This window comes from Labeo rohita, chromosome 4 (assembly GCF_022985175.1).
Source record: "Labeo rohita strain BAU-BD-2019 chromosome 4, IGBB_LRoh.1.0, whole genome shotgun sequence".
Lineage (NCBI taxonomy): Eukaryota > Metazoa > Chordata > Actinopteri > Cypriniformes > Cyprinidae > Labeo > Labeo rohita.
The window spans coordinates 35,624,732-35,646,181 of record NC_066872.1 but is presented as its reverse complement, the minus strand read 5'-3'; the positions used below and the strand labels follow the sequence as shown (position 1 = coordinate 35,646,181).

Genomic DNA, 21,450 nt, shown 5'->3' with positions numbered 1-21,450 from the left:
GTGAAAACTTTCTGAATTTCAAGGTAAGATCAGGGTAAATTGAACTTATTTTGTATGTATGCATGTTCTGGAAAACATGTCATATCTTCTGTAGCTTCTGAAGGGTAATATTAAATGTAAAACAAATATGATATTAAGCAAAATATGAAAAATGTACACATTATCATTCTGTTCAAAAGTTTTCATCCCCGGCTCTTAATGCATCACGTTTCCTTCTGAAGCATCAGTGATCTTTTGAACCTTTCTTCTACTAAAATCAATTTAACTTAACCGTTTTATTCATTTCTTTCATAAATAAATAAATACTAATAAAATATAAAATTAATTAGATTTTTAAAAATAAAAGTTTCATTTACAGCCTTAATCTGAAACATCTACTGCCATGAAAAAGAAACATATTTAGCATTTTTGGCTACAATAGTGATTTTTCCCAAGACTCTTTTTATTTTTAATTAAGCTGTACTAGTACTGATACGATTTAAACTAGCAGTAATAAATCTCAATTTCTGAATTAATTTATTGATTATGATAAATTTGTTGAACAGGTTTAAATTGTATTAAATACATTTTTTGTTTCAGTTAACTGTTTTACACACTGCAATATAAACATACAAAATACAGCAGTGGGATATTTCTTTTTTTAAGGGAAATAATATATTTATCTACTTATTTTAAACAAGTAACACAGATTCTCTTAGACAAGAGAGTTTCTGACATTGCGAAAATATGCATAGAAAAGTACTCATATTCAGTATAAAATATTTCCAAGATTTACCCATGCAGCTTGAAATTACTTAAATTTTAAATGTTTAATGCATACTGGACATAAGGTAAATAGGATGAAATGTAAAGGACAAGATGAGAAACATAAGTCCATGAGTCCTCCAGTAGGAAACACAATGCATTAAGAGCTGGGGGTGAAAACTTTCTGATTTTGAAGATCAGGGTAAATTGATTTTGTATGTATGCATGTTCTGGAAAACATGTCATATCTTCTGTAGCTTCTGAAGGGCAATATTAAATGTAAAACAAACATGATATTTAAGCAAAATATGAAAAATGTACACATTTTCATTCTGTTCAAAAGTTTTCATCCCCGGCTCTTAATGCATTGTGATTCCTTCTGGAGCATCAGTGATCTTTTGAACCTTCTGTAATAGTTGCACATGAGTCCCTCAGTTGTCCTCAGTGTGAAAAGATGGATCTCAAAATCATAGTCATTGTTGGAAAGGGTTCAAATACACAAAAATGCTGAAAAACCCAAAGAATTAATGGGACCTGAAGGATTTTTCTGAGGAACAGTGGCCAGTTTAACTGTTCAGGTCAAACAAGGGACTCATGAACAACTATCACTAAACAAACTAACAAAAATAAATAAATAAATACAGCTGTGGATCATTCAGATAACAACACAGTATTAAGGATCAAGCGTATGTAAACTTTTGAACAGGGTCATTTTTATAAATTGAACTATTCTTTGCTCTCATGGGCTAGATGTTTCATGTGAAATATCTTATTCAGGTCGGTAATAAATAAAAAAACCGACATGCATTTTATATGATCTCTCTTATTTTGGTAAAATAATTCACATTTTGCAGATTCTGCATGGTGTATGTAAACTTTTGACCTCAACTGTAGATCAAGCATGCATTTAAACTTGAATAAACAAAAAAATGCTACTGTTCATTCTGGTTTATTTTTGGACAACCATCATACTGAGCTTTTGAAATAAACCTGTCCATTCTTCAGGCTTTAAATAGAAAGTGAAATTATGACAACAATAAAAATTCAACGACCAAACAAACCTTAATGAAATTTTAAAGTGCAATTAAACGGTTAAAAAGGCATCCTAAAATATTCAATCTAGAAACAAAATATTACTGGGGCCCTACTAGATATAAACTGTGATTTACATTATAGAAACACTGAGGGTATTTAAACAAGAAATTATCCTGAATAACATTTTTGCCAGTAAGATTAGAGTTAAATACATAAAAGTGTTTTAAAATCACATAAACAAGGATGAGTTATGACTGATTTACGTATGGATTTGATCATTCTTTTACTCAATTGTTACCTAAATGTGATTGAAGAGTAATCCTTCTCTAAGGATGTCTGACAGCAGATAGAACTCACACATTTCTTTCACAGAGCCACAATATAAAATATGATATAGTTACTCTTATTGTTTTTCTTATGATTATTATCATACATTAAAGTACCATTTTAAAAAACAGAAGTCATCATGTAATCACTATGTAAAAAGCTCATGTTCATACAAACCCTCTGAAAAACCAAATTAACCGCATTAAGTAAGTTCTTTCCAAAACTGGAATGTTGGGTCAGGCACTGACCACTCTAAGGCTGTTCCCTGTGAGAACATCAGTTATCTGGGAAGAGCTGCCTGCTGGATTTGGGTCTGGGACTCGAAATAGACAGAAGCCTCAGCCTTGTGCTGGCCAGCGGAGACTCTTCAGAAGTGGTTTGCTGGAGAGGAGATCACAGAATGTTATGCACATTCAGCCAAAAACCTTTAGTACTGCACTTAGTTTCTATATTACATATTTTGAAAGGACTTCTCAATGTATTTTATAATCTTAAACATCTGACACAATCCCAATAAAATGGCTATTTCTGCACGTTCAGTTGAGTTTTTGGCATTACATGGACAACTTTTTGCACTTTTTATTTCTTTTCTTTGTTGCATCTTATTCAATTTATCATTTATTTGTGTAAAAACGTTTTTTCTCATCATCATAATGCATTTGCATTAATGTGGCGAATACAGCTTTGAGACCTGAGATCAATGAGATCTATAATGCATTCAGCTAAACTGTTTTTTGATCAGTTACATAATTGCACATTTTTTGTCTATCATTTCCAGATGTTCTAGTGCATCCATTACCTTTGGTTGTTTAGTGGGCGTAGTGCAGGTGTCTACAGGAATTAGCCGTTTAGAGCCTCTACTGCATTCATTCGAGGAAGAGCTGATCGCTGCTAACAACGGTGCATTTTCAACATGATTGGAAATTTCGGATGCATTTTCATCCTGCACTTTGCTTGGCTCAGAACAACTGTCCATAGGCGACCAAGAGTAGGTTTGACTGAATGCCACATCTTCTTGCAATGAGATATTAGACGTTTGATCGCTTTCTCCATTTTCCTCCTTGTAGAGGTGTCGTACGCATGAAGGTCTAGAGAGATTTTGTGAGCAACTGGGAGTCTGCGAAGCCACTGGCGTAGAATGTGAAGGCCCGAAACCATGATTCACAGGAGTTTCTTGACTCTGACTGCAGGCAGACTGTGTCAAAGAGTCTTCAGCACCTTGTCGGGAAACTACGTTTGTGACGAAGCGGCACAACCGTGTGTTACGAGGGGTGATCCATCTCTTGATGGCTCCTTCTAGATCACGCTCTCTACCCACCACATACACGCGCTTCTGACCACGTGTCACTGCGGTATATACGTGCTGCCAATTTTGAGCAGTGCTGTTTCCAAGAACGTACACAATTGTTTCAGCCTCTGAGCCCTGAAGTGAGAAAACAAATTAGATGCGTGAAGTTGAGACAAATGCTAATGTCAGGTGTGAATGGGTCCGTATATATGAACAAAAAGCATCAGTACCTGAAAGGTGTGAATGGTTCTCGCCCAAGCATGGCGCAATTTACACTTTCTCTGTAGTTCTCTGTAGCTACAAGTCACCACACGCCCATTGTCATCATCTAGTGTCAAGAGGCGTATCTTTTTACATTTTTTCTCCTCGTCCTCCTTAGTCACATCCTGTGATTAATGTAGAATAACAAGGGCAAGTTAAACTAGACGAGTAAAGTGAAATTAAAGTTGCTTTGAAAACTAAATATATCAATTTATAATTTAGTATATTTATAATATATTTATAATTTAAAAACGTAACCAACAAAACCAGCAGATTTAGCAAAAAACAGCTAAAAGCAGCTAAAACAACAGCTGAATTAGGCACAAAAACAAAACAAAAAAAGGCTAAAAACCAGATAAAATCAGCTGATTTAAAAAATAAAATAAAATAAAATAAAATAAATCAACCCAGCTAATTTAGCAAAAAAAAAAAAGAAAAAAAAAAAAAGAAAAAAAGAAACAGCAAAAAAAAAAAAAAACCCCACCCCAAACCAGCTGATTTAGCAAAAACAAAAAAAGTTAACCAGCTAAAACCAATTAATTAAGTTAAAACAAAACCACTAAAACCAGCAGATTTGGCAAAAAATAGCTAAAAGCAGCTAAAAAAAAATAGCTGAATTTGGCAAAAGCAAAAGCTAAACCCGGCTAATTTAGCAAAAACAAAAACAGCTAAAAAAACCTCCCACCCCAAACCAGCTGATTTAGCAAAAACACAAACCAGCTAAAACCAGTTAATTAAGTTACAACAAAACCAGCTAAACCCAGCTGATTTGGCAAAAAATAAATAAATAAATAAATAACCTAAAAAACAGATAAAACCAGCTGATTTAGTAAAAACAGCAAAAAACAAAAACAACAACAAAAATAACATCTGAAATCATCTGATATAGGAGAAAAAAAGGTTAACAACCAGCTAAAATCAGTTGATTCAATAAAAACAAACCATCTTAAAACAGCAAAAGCAACTAACCCCATCTCATTTAACAAAAAACAGCTAAAACCAGCCTAGGCTTGATTGGTCTTTTAGCTGGTCTCCCAGTGTGACCAACTAAGACCAGCTAAAAAGTGGCCAAAACCACTTTAAAACCAGTCTGGGAGACCAGCCAAAGCAGCCAACCAACTTAGGCTGGTTTTAGCGGTTTTTCCAGTAGGGAGTTGTTAAGCTTAAATACACCATACATCTCACTTTTCAAAAGTTTTCACCCCCTCAATGAAAGTTTATGGAATTTTCGCTTACTCAAACAAAGCATTTACAATTTAGAAACATAAGAAGACTATATTTCTCAAGCCAGAATTTCAGGATTATTAAATGAAAACATATAAATTGATAAATAAAACATCAGTACATGTTTAATGAAGAAAATTTCCCCATTGCACAGTCGCTCTTTCTTCTCTTTCATCTGTTCATTTTGGCTCCGGCTTCCGGCATTATCATGGGAAGATCTAACACTATCGTGTACAGCTCTGGGAGTATCAAAAGAAGTCTCTTCCGGCTTCTTTTCACGGTCTGTGACGTAGCCGTTCTTAGTGCAGCAAACTTTATCGTTTGGTTGAAAGTTCAATTTCTTTTTGGAAATCCTGAAATGAACCAACCTGAATATTAAAACCAAAATACTCTGATAAAAATGTAACCCAGAAAGGCGTAAAAAATATACACACCTGGTGATATGTTTAGAGTAATGTTTGCAACAAAGCTCATTGATCAAGTCGCAGTCCATCCTGTGAACAATAAGAACAAAAACTTAGCTTCAAAATCAACAAAAAAGACATCTGAGCATAGTGTGACGAAGTGAACTCTGTCTTACCTCCTGAAAGCCACAAATTGTGACAATTTATCATCCTCCAGTCCAGGAGCTTCATTAAGCAAGAACATAATGGCGTTCTGGAGGTCTGTGCAGCAACATATGTTTAAAAAAAACTTTAAATACATATTTTTTTGCCCATTATAGCAAATACAAAGCATCCTTTTGTTACTGTTTAGTGTTAGATCTTCTATTGTTTTGGCACTTAGGTGCTTGTGGGGGGTCCAAAACAGTAGAAGATGTATTCGAAATGTATTGAAGATGGCTGTTTAGCTTTTGGATTGATTGATCTTAAACCAAAGAAAGTGTTGAATGTGTCACAGATGACAGGAAGTGTATTTCAGGAACTCTCCATTAAAAACCTGCAATATGCTAGACATATAGGAACCAAGGTGTGATCCAAGTGTGTTTCTTTTGTTATTCTGACTGAATGGGCCTTCAGGTTCACACCTTTAATGCAGATGAAATGGATGTGCTTCTGAGGCACAGTCACAGATACCACACATCGTTCCTGAGAGTTTTGAAAAGAACAAATCCAGTAAAAAAACATCAAAAATGTTCACATATTTCATAACTGCTCACTTACCAAATCTACCGTTGTCACCACAGGTTTTCACAAAAATAAACCTTTTGTCAGCTGGCACTTTGGAAGGTCTCATCATGTCTATGGTGGCATCAAACTCCAGAGGACTGTAATATTTTTTTTTACCCATCTCTGAGATGCTGAAAGTTTATGGAAATAAATAACAACACATAAAGGTTTGAGTCTACATAAACACACCTATACACACAACAATCTCCAAATCACTAAGGAACTAAAACTAGGAAGTCTGTATAAATTTATATAACCCCATAAAACATTTATAATACAAACTATTTGCTCACAGTCCAGCGTTTTTGACAATGAGCTCAGATTCGGCACGATGGTTGGTCCGCATCTCAATAGCCCAACGGACCTTCCTGAGACCTTCGAACAGGTCGTACAGTGTATTTCCAGGCTCAATGCTGGGCAACTGCCTCACATCTCCTGCAGACACACAATATATGTTTGTGTTTAACAGTAATACAAGAAGGTACTTCAGCTGTAGAATAAAGCTGTTGACAAATTCATAGCAAATAAGCCCTAAATAAAGTATTATGCATGCAATATGCCTTTACCCAGAAGGACGAACTTCTGGAGGTCTGCGTGTTTGGTGAGCATGCTGAGAATGGAGTGAAGGATCTGAACAGACACCAGGCTTCCCTCGTCAACTACCAGCACCCGCACCTTCGAAAACTTCCATGCCTCAGGATTTCCATTTGGATCTTTTTTTGTGTTCATGAAACTCCATAAAACCTGAAAGAAATGTTTTTTTTGTGATATGTAAATAATACAAAGTAATTATAGCAACTGAAACACATACACTTTTGTTCAAAAGTTTGGGATCAGTAAGATTTTTAATGTTTTTTAAAGAATTCTTTCATGCTCATCAAGGCTGCATTTAAAAATAGAATAGGGAAAAAAACGGTAATACTGTGAAATATTACAGTTTAAAATAATGGTTTTCTATTTTAATATATTTTAAAATGCAATTTATTCCTGTGATGTAAATTTTGATGTGAATTTTCATCAGCCATTACTCCAGTCTTCAATGTTACATGATCCTTCAAAAATCATTTATATTGTTACAAAAGATCTGTATTTTAAATAAATATCCTGAAATAAAGTATCACAGGTTCCAACAAAATTATCAACATTGATAATAAATCAGCATATCAGAATGATTTCTGAAAGATCATGTGACACTGAAGACTAGAGTAATGATGCTGAAATTTCAGCATTGCATTACAGAAATAAATTACATTTTAAAATATATTCACATAGAAAACAGTTATTTTACATTGAAATAATACTTCACAATATTACAGTTTTTTGGATTTTTGATCAAATAAATGCAGCCTGATTAGCATAAGGAACATCTTTAAAAAATAAAAACATCTTACAATCTTACTAACCCTAAACTTTTGAATGGCAGTGTATATGCTAAAATTAACATTTTGTGCATAATATTTATTCATTGATGACATGATAAAACAGCAAAAGTGCATTAACTATTGACAAAGGTTCTACAAGTATATGTATGAAATGTTGCCACGTACTCTAAAGTAAGTAAAAGTAAATGTTATTTAAATGTAATGTCATGAAATACTATGTAGAGTACATTTATGTATTTGTAACTTTATGTTCTGAAATGTTATGCAATGTTTAAGTCATATAATGTTGAGAAATACTACATTATTTTTATAATATTTTATGTAATTAATGTAGTTTAAGACATGTAACTGTTATAAAATGCTATGTGAAGTTCTGAAATACAGTTTTATGTAAAGTTATGTTAAGTTGAAATGTAATGTTATGTATTTAAAACTGTTGAGGTTTTGTAAAATTAATGTCATGAATGTTATGTAGTGTATGCGTAAGTTTTGAAATGCAACGTCATATTATTTACGTAGGGTAAAGCTGTTATTAAATTCTATTTAATAGTGTAAAATGTTTATGTTTTAGTTATTTAAGGTTATATTAAGAAATACTATATAATGTAAAGTTGTTAGGTTATGCAGACTATACCTGGTGCATAGTATAAGCAGTGAAACCAGTTCTCTTGGTAAGAAGTGAAGCAGCTCTCCCTGTAGGAGCAGTGAGGAGAACTTCAACAGGCTTTTCATCACCGTCACTCCCTTCACTATCTTTTTTCTCCTCTTGAACGTCTGGCAGCAGCCCATTACTGGACCCCTGGGAGTCATTCTGAAAGACTTCACAGGCCTGCAGCACCTCTTCCCTGTCACTTGTCTGTTGCTCCATGGCCGCCTTAAACACCAGGCTGACCACTGTCGTTTTCCCACAACCCCCCTTGCCACTGATCACCGTCACCGGGTTGGCACACATCATTTCTGCTGCTCGCACTTGATCTTCATCTAACTCTATAGTTGCGGGATCAATATCGAAGTCATCTGAGGTGTCTGAATCTGAAGGGAGACTTTCCTCCTTAATAGTGAGCTTTGTCATTTCACACGTTGTCGTTTCTCCATTGTGGTGGACCATGCTTGAAGTACCAGGCTGGGGAATAGCAAGATCCATCTGCTCAACCTTAACCTCCTGAACAATGCCATTTTGTGCTTCTGCATCAGCCTTGAATTTCATCGAACGAGTCATACCTTGTTTTTCACGGGCTTTCGCCCTTAGTCTATTCAGTTGAGCTTCACGAAGAACCTTTCTCACATCCAAGTGGATATTCCAGGGGTCTCCCTCAACTAGGCCTCTCAAGTATTCAGCAATGCCTTTCTCATAGCCAAAGAGGTTCCGAAGTGACACCTTCTTACACTTTCTTTCCTGTTTCAGCACCCCCTGCTCCACAAGAAAATGCACAGCTTCCCATCCACCCAGATGTCCCGTCTCACGTGATACCTTATCCACCAGCATCTCAAGTTCGGCGTATGTGCTACCAGTAGCTCTGCAGTGTCTTTTCAGCTCTGTATACAACACCAAGGCATTACGCTGCAGCACTGGGATACTCCAAAATAAATTGCAAAGCTTGAAGGCCTCCATTTGTGCTTCACACCGGACCAGATGTAATTCTTTAAACATGATCTGTTGAAAAAGTTTACAATATTAATTCAGGTTAATACCAAAGAATGAAGGAAATAAAGTGAGCTAAAGATTTAAAACCAAAGTTGCAATCTCACATAGTTGAAACCCAACTTCCATGGATCAGTCTTAATGAGCTCCTCAAGTTTGGCCAATACATTTGTATTGTTCTGCTTTTGTGTAGTAGGATCATCTTGTTCTGAAGTTTCTGGCCTGTTTTCCATCCTTCCTTTGTTTATTATGTCAATAAACTGGCCTGGCAGCAATGTTGGTAAGTATTTCATGATTTCAGGGTACAAGCTGGCAACTCTCACATGCGTCCAAGCAACTGATGTGTTTAAAGAACAGGGATGTGATTATGAATTTAGCATCACTTTTTCATATTTAAAGTCGAGGTCAAAAGTTTACATGCACTTTGCAGAATCTGCAAAATGCTAATTATTTTAACAAAATAAAAAGGATCAAAAGGCATGTTATTTTTTATTTAGTACTGACCTGAATGAGATATTTTACAAAAAAAAAAAGCTTACATATAGTCCACAAGAGAAAATAATAGGTGAATTTATAAAAATGACCCCGTTCAAAAGTTTACATACACATGATTCTTAATACTGTTGTTATCTGAATGATCCACAGCTGTGTTGTATTTGAGCCCTTTCCAACAATGACTATGATTTTGAGATCCATCTTTTTTACACCAAGGACAATTGAGGGACTCAAATGTAACTATTAGAGAAGGTTCAAATGCTCATTGATGCTACAGAAGAAAACGTGATGAGTAGATTTTCCTTACCTAAATATCATATTTTTTAAATTTAGTACTGCTCTTCAGAAGCTACAGAAGATACTTACATGTTTTCCAAAAGACAAAATTAGTTTAATTTACCCTTATCTTCAAATTTCAAAAGTTTTCACCCCTGCCTCTTAATGCATTGTGTTTCCTTCTGGAGCATCAGTGAGCGTTTGAACCTTCTGTAATAGTTGCATATGAGTCCTTCAGTTGTCCTCAGTGTGAAAAGATGAATCTTAAAATCATACAGTCATTGTTGGAAAGGGTTCAAATACACAAAAATGCTGACAAACCAAAGAATTTGTGGGACCTGAAGGATTTTTCTGAAGAACAGTGGACAGTTTAACTGTTCAGGACAAACAAGGGCCTCATGAACAACTATCACTAAACAAAAAACACAGCTGTGAATCATCCAAGAAACAACACAGTAATAAGAATCAATGTAAACTTTTGAACAGGGTCATTTTGATAAATTCAACTATTATTTTCTCTTGTGGACAATGTGTAAACATCTTTTATGTGAAATATCTTATTCAGGTCAGTACTAAATAAAAAAATAACATGCATTTTGTATGATCCCTCTTATTTTGGTAAAATAATTAACATTTTGCAGATTCTGCGAGGTGTATGTAAACTTTTGACTTGAACTGTATTATGCATGCAAATGTCAACTTAAAGTTAAGATCTAGGGAGTAACTTCAGATCATTGTTTTATAATAAAAAATATGTTTTAATCACATTGTGTAGTAAACAGTAAACATGGTATACATTTTCTAACCTGAGCGATTGACACTTGACTTGAGCTGTTCAGCCACAGCTTTATTCTCAGGTGATGAATCTTCAAATTCCTGCAGAGCGTCCAGCACATTGACAGGCTCTACGTGTCTGCTGTTAGGCAACCACTCCATAAACATTTGAACAAAGTCAGGTACCGCCCCACATGCTGTAAGAAAAAGAGACACGAGTGACCGGCCCTCTGATCTCAGATCAGTCCGGAGCTTGTAGGAGGGGAAGCCTTTGACAAAATTTTTGTGCCGGCCTTGGCGAATTGTACAGGTTACCTCCCACCAGGGATCATGGAGGGGAAAACGGCCCTCGACCCGGTATGTCTTATTACCAGCCATGAACGGCACTGCAAAAAAAAAGACGATAAGACATGTATGAAGCATTCTGGTCCCTAAACAAAAATAAGTTAATGTACAAATGTGACCCTGGACCACAAAACCTGTCATAAGTCGCACAGGTATATTTGTAGCAATAGCCAACTTAATATCTTTACTTAATATCCTAATAGCCAATATTAGGATATTAAGTAAAGATCATGTTCCATTAAGATATTTTGTAAATATACCAAAACGTAATTTTTGACTAGTAATATGCATTGCTATAAAGTTAATTTGGACAAATTTAAAGGCGATTTTCTCAATATTTTGATTTTTTGCACCCTCAGTTTCCAGATTTTTAAACATTGTCCTATCCTAACAAACCATCCATCAATTTAAAGCTTATTTATTCAGCTTACAGACCTCAATTTCAAAAAATTGACCCTTATGACTCGTTTTGTGGTCCAGGTTCACCAGTAAGCTTCTTTTGAATAAGCGAGACACGATATGTTGATTTTAAATGAAAGTGTAAACTTAAAAAAAAATTGATTAAACATAACAGTGTGTTTTTACTAACAACATAATCTGTAAATATGCTCACTTTAACAGTGAAAACTGTAAACAGGCTTACTTTGTAACTATGTAAACTGTAAATATAATCACTTCTATTTGTGTAAACAGTGTAAATTGTAAACAGGATTCTTTTGTAACCTGTAAATACACTACCGTTCAAAAGTTTGGGGTCAGTACATTTTTATTGTTTCATTTTTTTTTTTTTAAGAAATTAATACTTTTATTCACCAAGGATGTATTAAGTTAATAATTAGAAGTTTATTAAAAGTTAATAATAAATAATTTACATTGTTATAAAATATTTATATTTTGAATAAACACTGTACTTTTTAAACTTGTTATTCATGAAAGAATCCTGAAAAAAAAAAAAAAAAAAAAAAAAAAAAAAATCACAGGTTCCAAAAAATATTTGGCAGCACAACTGTTGATATTATCCAACATTGATCATTCTAATAATAAATCCGCATATTAGAATGATTTCTGAAGGACAATGTGACACTTAAGACATGTGACACTTAAGACTGGAGTAACAGCTGATAAAAATTCAGCTTTTCATCACAGCAATAAATTCTATTTTAAAGTATGTTAAAATAAAAAACATTATTTTATATTGTAAAAACATTTTGCAATATTACTGTTTTTTTTTTCTATATTTTTAATCAAATAAATGCAGCCTTGATGAGCATAAGAGACTTCTTTAAAGACTATTACAAGTCTTACTGACCCCAAACTTTTGAACGGTAGTGTATGTTAATGTTTTCTTGTAACAGTGTAGCTTGTAAAACATGATTACTTTGTTACGCCAAAATACCATATAAAATACAAAATATTAAAAAAGTATACATGTATTATGTTTTCTGACTTACGGATATGTTTAACGAGCCTTTAAAAAGGGATAATTTGTTTGTAATTACAATGCAAAATATTAAGATGGTTTCTTCGTAACTTGCAACCGTGTAAAAAAGTAAACATGGTTGCTTGTAGCAATATAAATTGTAAACATGTTAAGCGTTTTTTAATGTGACACTGGTGCAAACACTGTTTCATCTGCTCGCCTTGTGACACAAAACAAATACAAAACCAAAGGATAACAAACGTTTGTTGGTAAATTTGGTGTTCTACCTTCTTTGAACGCCGCCACGGAAGATTTAAACATGTTTCCCCCAGATGACACAGAGTCCATCTCTTTCATGTCCAAAAACTCAGGCTGTGTTTCCTCTTCTTCATCTTCACTTTCTGAAACGTCTTCTTGGTTTGACTGTACAGCGTGACGTTCAGGTAAAATATAACCAGTTATGGTTTTAAATCCAGCGGTGGGACTTTGCATCGCCATGCTGACTCATGCAGACTAAAAGTCAGTTTGAGGAATTCGACAGTTCGCGGTTCACGTCTTGATGCATCGTTGTAAACACTATCAACAGCCAATCAAATCACGCCAAAATAAAAGTCCTATCATTTTATGTGCAGCTTCCTGTACTGTCCTTCCTGTCAAATGCAATGGAACTATCAGGCATAAATAAATAAATAAATAAATAAATAAATAAATAAATAAATAAATATATATTATTAATCAAATTTTTATTTCTTAGTTGCATACAAAGCGTATTGTAAAATATTATTCTGGTCCCCAAAGTCAGCAGCTGCAACTTATATTTGTATAACAAACTAAAGGGAGTATACAAACAGGAAAAATAATGTGATTAATTAATTTAATTTAAACAGAAATTGTTTTAATCATTCTTAATATTCATTTAATTTTCATTCTCAACTGATAGTTGTGATGAAATGTTAGACGCACATATACCATTACATGCCACTCAGACTTGAAGTAATAACGATTAAAAAGTAAAATAAAAACATGCCATTAAAAACCATTATAACATCCAGTCAAAAAGTAGAATAGAGGGGATGTAGAAGTGAGAACAAATACATTATATTGTAAGATTTTCTTGAATTGTGTAATAATAAAAGGATAGATGGCGTAATTGAAACTTAACACAAAAAATACACAAAGCATGTGGATCACATGATTAATATTTGGAGTATTAAAAGCGTATCAAAATCACATGCAGGAATATTCATATGTGACCCTGGAACACAAAACCAGTCATAAGGGTCAGTTTTTGAATCTGAAATAAGCTTTCCATTAATGTATGGTTTGTAAGGATAGGACAGTATTTAGCCTGAGATACAACTATTTGAAAATGTGGAATCTGAAAGTGCAAAAAAAAAAGAAAATCAAAATATTGAGAAAATCACCTTTAAAGTTGTCCAAATGAAGGTCTTAGCAATGCATATTACTAATCAAACATTAAGTTTTAGTATATTTAAGGAAGGAAATTTACAAAACATCTTCATGGAACATGATCTTTACTTAATATACTAATGATTTTTGGCATAAAAGAAAAACTGATCATTTTGACCCATACAATGTATTGTTGGTTACTGCAACAAATATACTCATGTTATTTAAGACTGGTTTTGTGGTCCAGGGGAGACACTGCCACTCATGTTAGTAACATAATCAGTTATATAAATGCATTGTTAAGACTACCTAATTCAGAAAGTTAATAATAATAAAAAGAAAATTGATTATAGAATTACTGAAACAGAAATAGTGCAATAGTGAATAGTTTCCATTCAAGCATATTTGTTTGGAATCAATATCTTGAGACTTTGTATTTGCACTGTTTTAAAAATAAAAACTTGAATTAGGGATAATCAGGGAAGAGATTTGGAGTTTCAGCTTGCGCTTTCCAATGGAGGCTCTTCTGAAGTGGTTTGCTAGAGCAAGAGTAGGTCATAGGTTAAAAACAATATCGATGTACATTTGATCATTTACAGATGTTTTACTCTGTTACCTTTATTAGTTTACCCTCTGGCGCTTTGAGGCTGGACTGCAATCAGACTGAGTGACAGAGTCTTTAACAACTTGTTTGGGAACTATCTTCTTGACAAAGGCACGCAATTGCGTGTTACGAGAGGTGGTCCATTTCTCAATGGCTCCTTCTAGATCACGTTCTCTACCCACCACATATACACGCTTCTGACCGCGTGTCACTGCAGTGTAAACGTGTTGCCAGTTTTGAAAAAAGGTATTTCCAAGAACATACACAACTGTTTCAGTCTCCGAGCCCTAAAGTGAAGACAAAACAGCATGAAACTGAGACAGATGCTAATACTAGGTGTTAAAGGGCTATTAGGAGGATCAAGAGTGTATGTGTGAACTGGAGACCTGAAAGGTGTGAATGGTTCTTGCCCATGCATGGCGCAGTTTACATTCTCTCTGTAGTTCACTGTAGTTAGAAGTCACCACACAGCCATTTCCATCATCTAGGGTTAGGTAGTGCCTTGTTTTACATCTTGCTCCCATATCCTTCACAGTTACATCCTGTAATTGGTTGTAAAATACCATAAAAATTCACCAATCAAACTCAGGTAATTACTCTAGATATTTCTACTCAGATATTTCAGATTAAAAGGCTTTTTGGCATTGTAAAAACAACAATAAAATCAAATCAAGAGATTTATCCAAACACTTCACCGCTTTAATGAAGAAAATTTCCCCATTGCACATTCTTTCTTTTTTCACTTTCTTCTGTTCATTTTTTCTTCGGGTACTTGGAATATCTTGCGAAGTTCCAGCATCATGTGCAGGCTCTTTTTGCATGTTCTCATCATCTGTTTCTGCGCTATTGCCATTCTCTGTGCAGCAAACCTTATCCGTGTCATCTTCTGTTTTTGAGATATAGCCATTCTTTGTGCAGCAAACTTTATCCCCCACTTGAAAGTTAATTTTCTTGTCATGAGTCCTAACGGAATCAAAATACATATGCAAACTGTTAAAAAAGGGAACCAGGGAAGGTGATGAAATTGAAAGTATTTTACCTTTTACCTACATCATAACATGACCTGAATAATGCTTGCAGCAAACCTCATTGATCAACTGACAGTCCTTCCTGTAAGCAACAGCAATAATTCTCGGTTACCATACAGCTCACTCATTTGAGACCCAGTTACATTTGTTGTCATGAGTTGTAAGTGACAGGGGGCCAAACTAGAGGATATCGCCTCTTTTATTAACCTTTGAATAAGGTCTTACCTGATGAATGACACAATCTGTGATGATTTTTGATCATCGAGACCAGGAGCTTTCTCAAGTAAGAATTTAATGGCTTCCTGGAGAGCTACGCAACAAAAATATATTTAAATACCAGTTTTGTGGATTCGAGCTGTTTTCGTTTCAAACACTTCATGTCATTCTATATATAACATGTCATAATGAAATCATTCGTTGTAAACTGCTCACTTACCATCATCTCGCTCACTGATTTCGACAAAAATGAACCTTTTGTCAGATGGTACCGTAGAGGGTCTTGTTATGCTTATGGTGAGATCAAAATGCAGAGGACTGTAATGCTTTTTTCTACCCATCTCTGAGATGCTGAAAGATGATGAATAAAATGTACCAACAACAAGGATTAAGCAAGAAATATCATTAACATTTGTTTATATTACATAGGAGGCTGTACACTCTTAAAAATAAAGGTGCTCTGAAAGGTTCTTCACAGCGATGCCATAGAAGAACCATTTTTGGTTCCACAAAGAACCGTTTAGTCAAAGGTTCATTAAAGAACCATCTCTTTCTTACCTTTTTATAATCTGAAGAACCTACTTTCACCACAAAGAACCTTTTGTGAAACAGAAAGGTTCTTCAGATGTTAAAGGTGCTTTATGGAACCATTTAGACACAAAAGGTTCTTCTATTCTATTAAATGCGGGAGTGAATCTCGTAAATTATCGCTCTGTGTGTACAGATCTCCCAAAACTGTGGTCTACTCATGCACATTGGCGCGCTTTTCGTGACACCATCACTAACAACTAGTTCAGTTCAGTTCTGTACACACTGCATAGAATTTCTGTAAACGAGGTTGTCACTACACTGTAAAAAACAATTTGTTGAGTCAACTTAAAATAATTTGTAACCTGGCTGCCTTAAAATTTTAAATTCAGTCAACTAAAAAAAAGTTTATTCAACTTGAAATGCTAAATTATACTAAATGACAACTTAGATATTTGAGTTGAATCAACTTAAAATTTTAAGGCAGCTGGGTTACTTACCCATCTGTTAAGTTTAGCAAACACAAATATCTAAGTTGTTACTTGGTACAACTTAACATTTCAAGTTGACTAAACTTATTTTAGTTGACTGAACTTAAAATTTTAAGGCAGCAGGGTAACTGTAAAACTGTTTTTTATTTTTTACAGTGTACCTGTATTGTTCAGGAATTAATGCGGCTGGGACATTCTAAAACGCTTTATGCGGCTTAATGTACTAAAACAGTGACATTGGAGGCCTAATTCCATATTAATAAATACTATTATACTAATAACAATTTTAATACTAATAACTTCATTAATAACATTACTATTAATAAGGTGTGTACTGAATTTGGTCCTCCAGTGTTTTACATTAGGCATTTTGGAATGTCCCAAAACAAAGCCCTGAACTAGCCTAAACACTGACTGTATTTCTTAAAACTTGAGTCCAAGTTCAAAATGAAACACTATAAAACCACTGCAAGCTGTATACAGGAGTATACAGGAAGTGTTTGTCCGAACTCAAGTACTTTTCCAAGAGAATGCAAACGTTTTTGTAAGGGAATGCAAAAAAAAAAAAAAAAAAAAAAAATTCATCCCACCCCAAATTTTTTCCACTCACCCAAATTTTTCCAACACCACGTCCCTTCGGGGGCTTAGTAGAATTATGTGTGTACAGAAGGTGATTGGAGTAAAGGTGAACTGACATCCAGATTTATCTGCAGTATGTTCGTGGCCTATTTTTGGTTACACTTTATTTTACAGTATGCGTGCGTACGCAAAAAAAGTATGGGTAGTATAACCTAACTACATGGGTTAAAGTTAGGTTCAGGGTTAGTACTTTTTATTTATTTACCCAATTATTGTAATTGCTATAATAGGTACATAATATGTACATTAAATGTTTAGAGTTTAGAGAATCTGCTCACAGTCCAGCGTTTTTGACGATGAGCTCAGACTCGGCACGATGGTTGGTCTGCATCTCAATGGCCCACTTCCCGAGACCTTCAAACAGATCACACAGTGTATTTCCAGGCTCAATGCTGGGCAACTGCCTAAAATCTCCTGCAAACAAAACAAAATTAATAAAATACAGCTGTTTATTTCCATAGCTGATATTTGAAATTATTTCCATTACTGACATCTGATACACATGCATTTTACCCAAAATGACGAACTTCTGGAGTTTTGCATGTTTGGTAAGCATGCCGAGAATGGAGTTAAGCATCTGAACAGACACAAGGCTCCCCTCGTCAACCACCAACGCCCGCACCTTTGAGAATATCCATTCTCGAGAATTTCTATTTTCTTCTTTTTTTCTGTTCATGAAACTCCATAAAACCTAAAGAAGATGACAAACATACAAGAAGGAACATCATGCAGGAGTTAACATTCATTTGACTGTACTTGTACAATGTGGCTATACCTGGTGCAAAGTATAAGCAGTGCAACCGTTTTTTTTAGTAAGAAGTGAAGCAGCTCTCCCTGTAGGAGCAGTGAGGAGAACTTCAATAGGAGGCTTTTCATCATTTTCACTCCTTCTGGTCTGTTTCTCCATGGTCTCCTTAAACACCAGGCTGACCAATGTGGTCTTTCCACAACCCCCCTTTCCACTGATCACTGTCACTGGGTTTTCACATATCATTTTTGCTGCTCGGACATGATCCTCATCTAACTTTATAGCAGAGTCAGTTAAGTCATCACGAGCCATCTCCCTTAATCTCCTTTGAAGAACCTCCTCCACATCCAAATGGATCATCCAGCGTTCTCCCTCAATCAGGGCCTTCAAGCTTTCAGCAATGCCCCTCTCGTAACTAAAGAAGTTGTGAAGTGCCACCTTGCTCTTCTTCTTTATCACCACGCCATGCGTGTGAAGGAATGACAACCCTTCATCTGCAATATTCCACTGTTGCATCATCTTCAGCAGCAGCATCTTCTGTTCAATGTATGTGCTGCCAGTTTCTCTGAAGTAGTCTTTCAGTTCTGCATACAACTTCAAGCCATGACGCTGCTCTTCAGTCATTCTGCTGAGCAAATTACAAACCTTGAAAGCCTCGAGCTTTGCTTCACATCTAACCATACGGAATTCTTTAAACATGATCTGTAAAAAATATGATAACATTGAGACAACAATCAGATCAAAAAGATACCACACAACTGATAATATTTGGGTTTTGGAGAAAAAAGACAGTTTGTGCTTACATTGTTGAAGCCCAACTTCCAAACATCAGTCTTAATTAACTCCTCCAGATTCTCCAGTACATCTGAGTTACTCTGCTGCTGTGAAGTTTCTTCAGTGGTGTCCTGTGAGTTTTTCATTTTTCCATCGCTTATAATGTCCATAAACTGGCCTGGTAACAATGTTGGTAAGTATTTCATGATTTGAGGGTACATGCTGGCAGCTTCCACATGTGTCCAAGCAACTGTTTTTCGAAACAAAATGAACAGAAAAAGCACAGTAATGTCATTTTTAACAATCATGTCAGACACGAAATCAAATAATAACTGCCAGGCTCAATGCCTTGCATTCTTACATTTATATTTTTTCAAAATACAGAGCACTTCAACCACAATCTGCTTAAGTAGAGATTGGAGTGGTCCTTCAAAAAGTTATTGAATCAAAGTGCTAAATTGTTTTAAGTGTTATGAAAATATGTGATGAGTGATTTAACCTGAGTTCAGGACATTTGACTTGAGCTCTTTAGCCATAGCTTCATGCTTTTTTTCTGAATCTTCAAAATCCTGCAGTGCATTTCGCACATTGATAAGCTCCATTTGGTTGTCTTTGGGCAACCACTCCATAAAGTCCTTAACAAACATAGGATTTGCGCCACATTCTTTAAGAAAAAGTGACCATTCCTCTGAACTCAAATTGGTGCGGAGACTGTAGGAAGGATAGCTGGAGGGGACGGTAGAAAAACAACTATTATTGCCACGGCGAACTGTGCAGGTCACCTCCCACCACGGATCACAAAGGGGAAAACGACCCCTGATCCTGTATTTCTCATCACCAGCTTTGAATGACACTGCAAAACATGAAAATGATGCACAATTTTAGTCTCTTTTTCAGGTATGAGATGCAACAAGATAATTTAACATGTAACAAGTTTATGTTACTTTTACCTGTAAAAGTTTACGCTCTAAATATAATTAATTATGGGCAGTTTGGCATAGGTGAATTAGGTGGTTGTCTAGTGTGCCAACAGCTGGAAGGGTACCAATGACGTTAAAGTTGCATTACCGTAGTTAGCAATAACTAACCACGTTTTAACTTTTTGTATTTTTTTTTTTTTAAAGGTTATCAAAAAGAGCAATCAAAAATCTGAATATTTCTTGCATAATATACATTTTAAAAATGAATAGGCAGTGTACAACATTGCAACTAATGCTTTAGATTTGGAAACTGCGCACTTCAAACTTAAAATCTGTTTATTTTTTAACGTAAATAACTCTAAACCACCGCACATTTGTGTTGCTGCTAGATTTCAGACAAAAGACTGCAGTGTGACTCACTAATAGAGAACATATGTGGCATGAACATAAAAAAATTTGTTCATGTACATAAATTGCAAAATAAATAATTACAATGCTTATGTCATTTGAAAAAAAATGAAACTTATGATCTTATGAGTTTAGTTATGAGAAAGGAAAACGAGGAAGGCGCCACGGATCTTGCCTAGGGTGCCAAAATGATCAGAAGCCGCCCAGTGTACAATCACTAAACATTGTTTCTTTTACTGTTAGCCTATTTATCAACTAACAACACTTGTGACCAAAATTGATTTCTGATTTATTTATATTCATTCACATTCTAAAATGTACAATAATAATAATGCAAAATTAAATAAATACACTTTAAAGAACGAAACATGGTAGAACAAAAAGTAATATACATTTGTGTCATTTCTTTCTTTTTGGACAAAAATTGCTTAGGAAACAAAACAGAACTAATCTGGTTAAAGAGCATATTAAATGTTGTGCTAGCAGTTTGCTTTGAAAATTGGTCTATTTAATTAGTATTTTGCTTTACCTTCTTTAGATGCCGGCATGGATGACTTGAACACTTTTCCTCCAGATGAGACACAGTTTACCTCCTTCATGTCCAGAAACTCTGTCTGAATTTCCTCTTCTTCATCTTCGTTTTCCACATCATTATTCTCATCATCATCTTTTGGTATAATGTAACCAGTTATTGTTTGTGGGAAACTTCGAGGCCCCATTCTGTGTCAAATCAAAGAAATGGAAGGTTCCTATTTGAATTTCGCGGTTGTTCTAGATGATGATATTAGCAGACTGTCTTTTTATTGGGTAATGAAAGGGGCTGTATTACTTTTCATTGGAAAAAACTTCAACCGCTAACTTGGATCACGAGACACATCAGCCAATCAGACAATCACAGTGACGTCAGTGGCTGTTTTCACAGTTCTACTCGGTTACAGTTTACGTTGCACAGGAAAAAAGCGCGCGAATTGGTTACTTACTGGTCACTGCCAGTGTTGCCAGATTGGGCGGGTTGCCGCCCAATTGGGCTTCTTTTGATCGGCTTGGAGCGGAGAATAAAGCATTGGGCGGGTACAAAATTTGGGCTGCTTTAAAACAATTAAAAGCCCCCCAATCAGCTGCTTTTTTCTTCGCTTTTATCTTTAGTCATGTTATTTTAATATGTTCGAGCTCAAAGTATCACAGTAAAAAAATGTGTAGTGCAGTCATCAACATCATTTAACAGAGAGCTGTCAATCAATTTACCATATTTTATGTTGGTGAGATGTGATGACTCGTGAGTGACGGGGTTTTGGCGCTATA

General features: G+C 35.1%; 1 protein-coding gene across 5 annotated transcripts; it reads right to left on the bottom strand.

The window, feature by feature from the left end:
- Positions 1–1,677: 1,677 nt before the first annotated feature.
- helb (helicase (DNA) B) lies at positions 1,678–20,914 on the bottom strand. 5 transcript variants are annotated; one of them, XM_051108215.1, is made up of 13 exons: positions 20,678–20,914; positions 19,320–19,673; positions 18,850–19,070; positions 18,074–18,748; positions 17,812–17,989; positions 17,577–17,712; positions 15,861–15,991; positions 15,650–15,734; positions 15,447–15,506; positions 15,092–15,359; positions 14,783–14,938; positions 2,906–3,529; positions 1,678–2,487 (listed from the first exon to the last, which is right to left on the bottom strand). In XM_051108215.1, exons 1-13 carry the CDS (start codon positions 20,865–20,867, stop codon positions 2,383–2,385), a joined length of 3,183 nt encoding a protein of 1,060 aa, XP_050964172.1. In that variant the 5' UTR covers positions 20,868–20,914; the 3' UTR covers positions 1,678–2,382. The 5 variants fall into 5 exon arrangements, with proteins under 5 accessions (XP_050964172.1, XP_050964174.1, XP_050964173.1 ...); XM_051108217.1 differs by lacking the exons at positions 14,783–14,938; positions 15,092–15,359; positions 15,447–15,506; positions 15,650–15,734; positions 15,861–15,991 and adding exons at positions 3,625–3,780; positions 5,001–5,232; positions 5,314–5,373; positions 5,460–5,544; positions 6,043–6,179; XM_051108216.1 differs by lacking the exons at positions 14,783–14,938; positions 15,092–15,359; positions 15,447–15,506; ... (2 more) ...; positions 17,577–17,712; positions 17,812–17,989 and adding exons at positions 3,625–3,780; positions 5,001–5,232; positions 5,314–5,373; ... (2 more) ...; positions 6,342–6,483; positions 6,615–6,792.
- Between the last annotated feature and the right edge of the window lie 536 nt (positions 20,915–21,450).

What these genes read in the sequence shown, in the direction of transcription:
- helb (XM_051108213.1), bottom strand. Translation starts at nt 12,880, where the DNA reads ATGGCGATGCAAAGTCCCACCGCTGGATTTAAAACCATAACTGGTTAT. An exon ending in CGTGGCGGCGTTCAAAGAAG is followed by an intron (nt 11,004 to 12,669) that starts GTAGAACACCAA and finishes TTTTTTTTGCAG; the next exon opens with TGCCGTTCATGGCTGGTAAT. An exon ending in TACTCTAAACATATCACCAG is followed by an intron (nt 5,233 to 5,313) that starts GTGTGTATATTT and finishes GGTTCATTTCAG; the next exon opens with GATTTCCAAAAAGAAATTGA.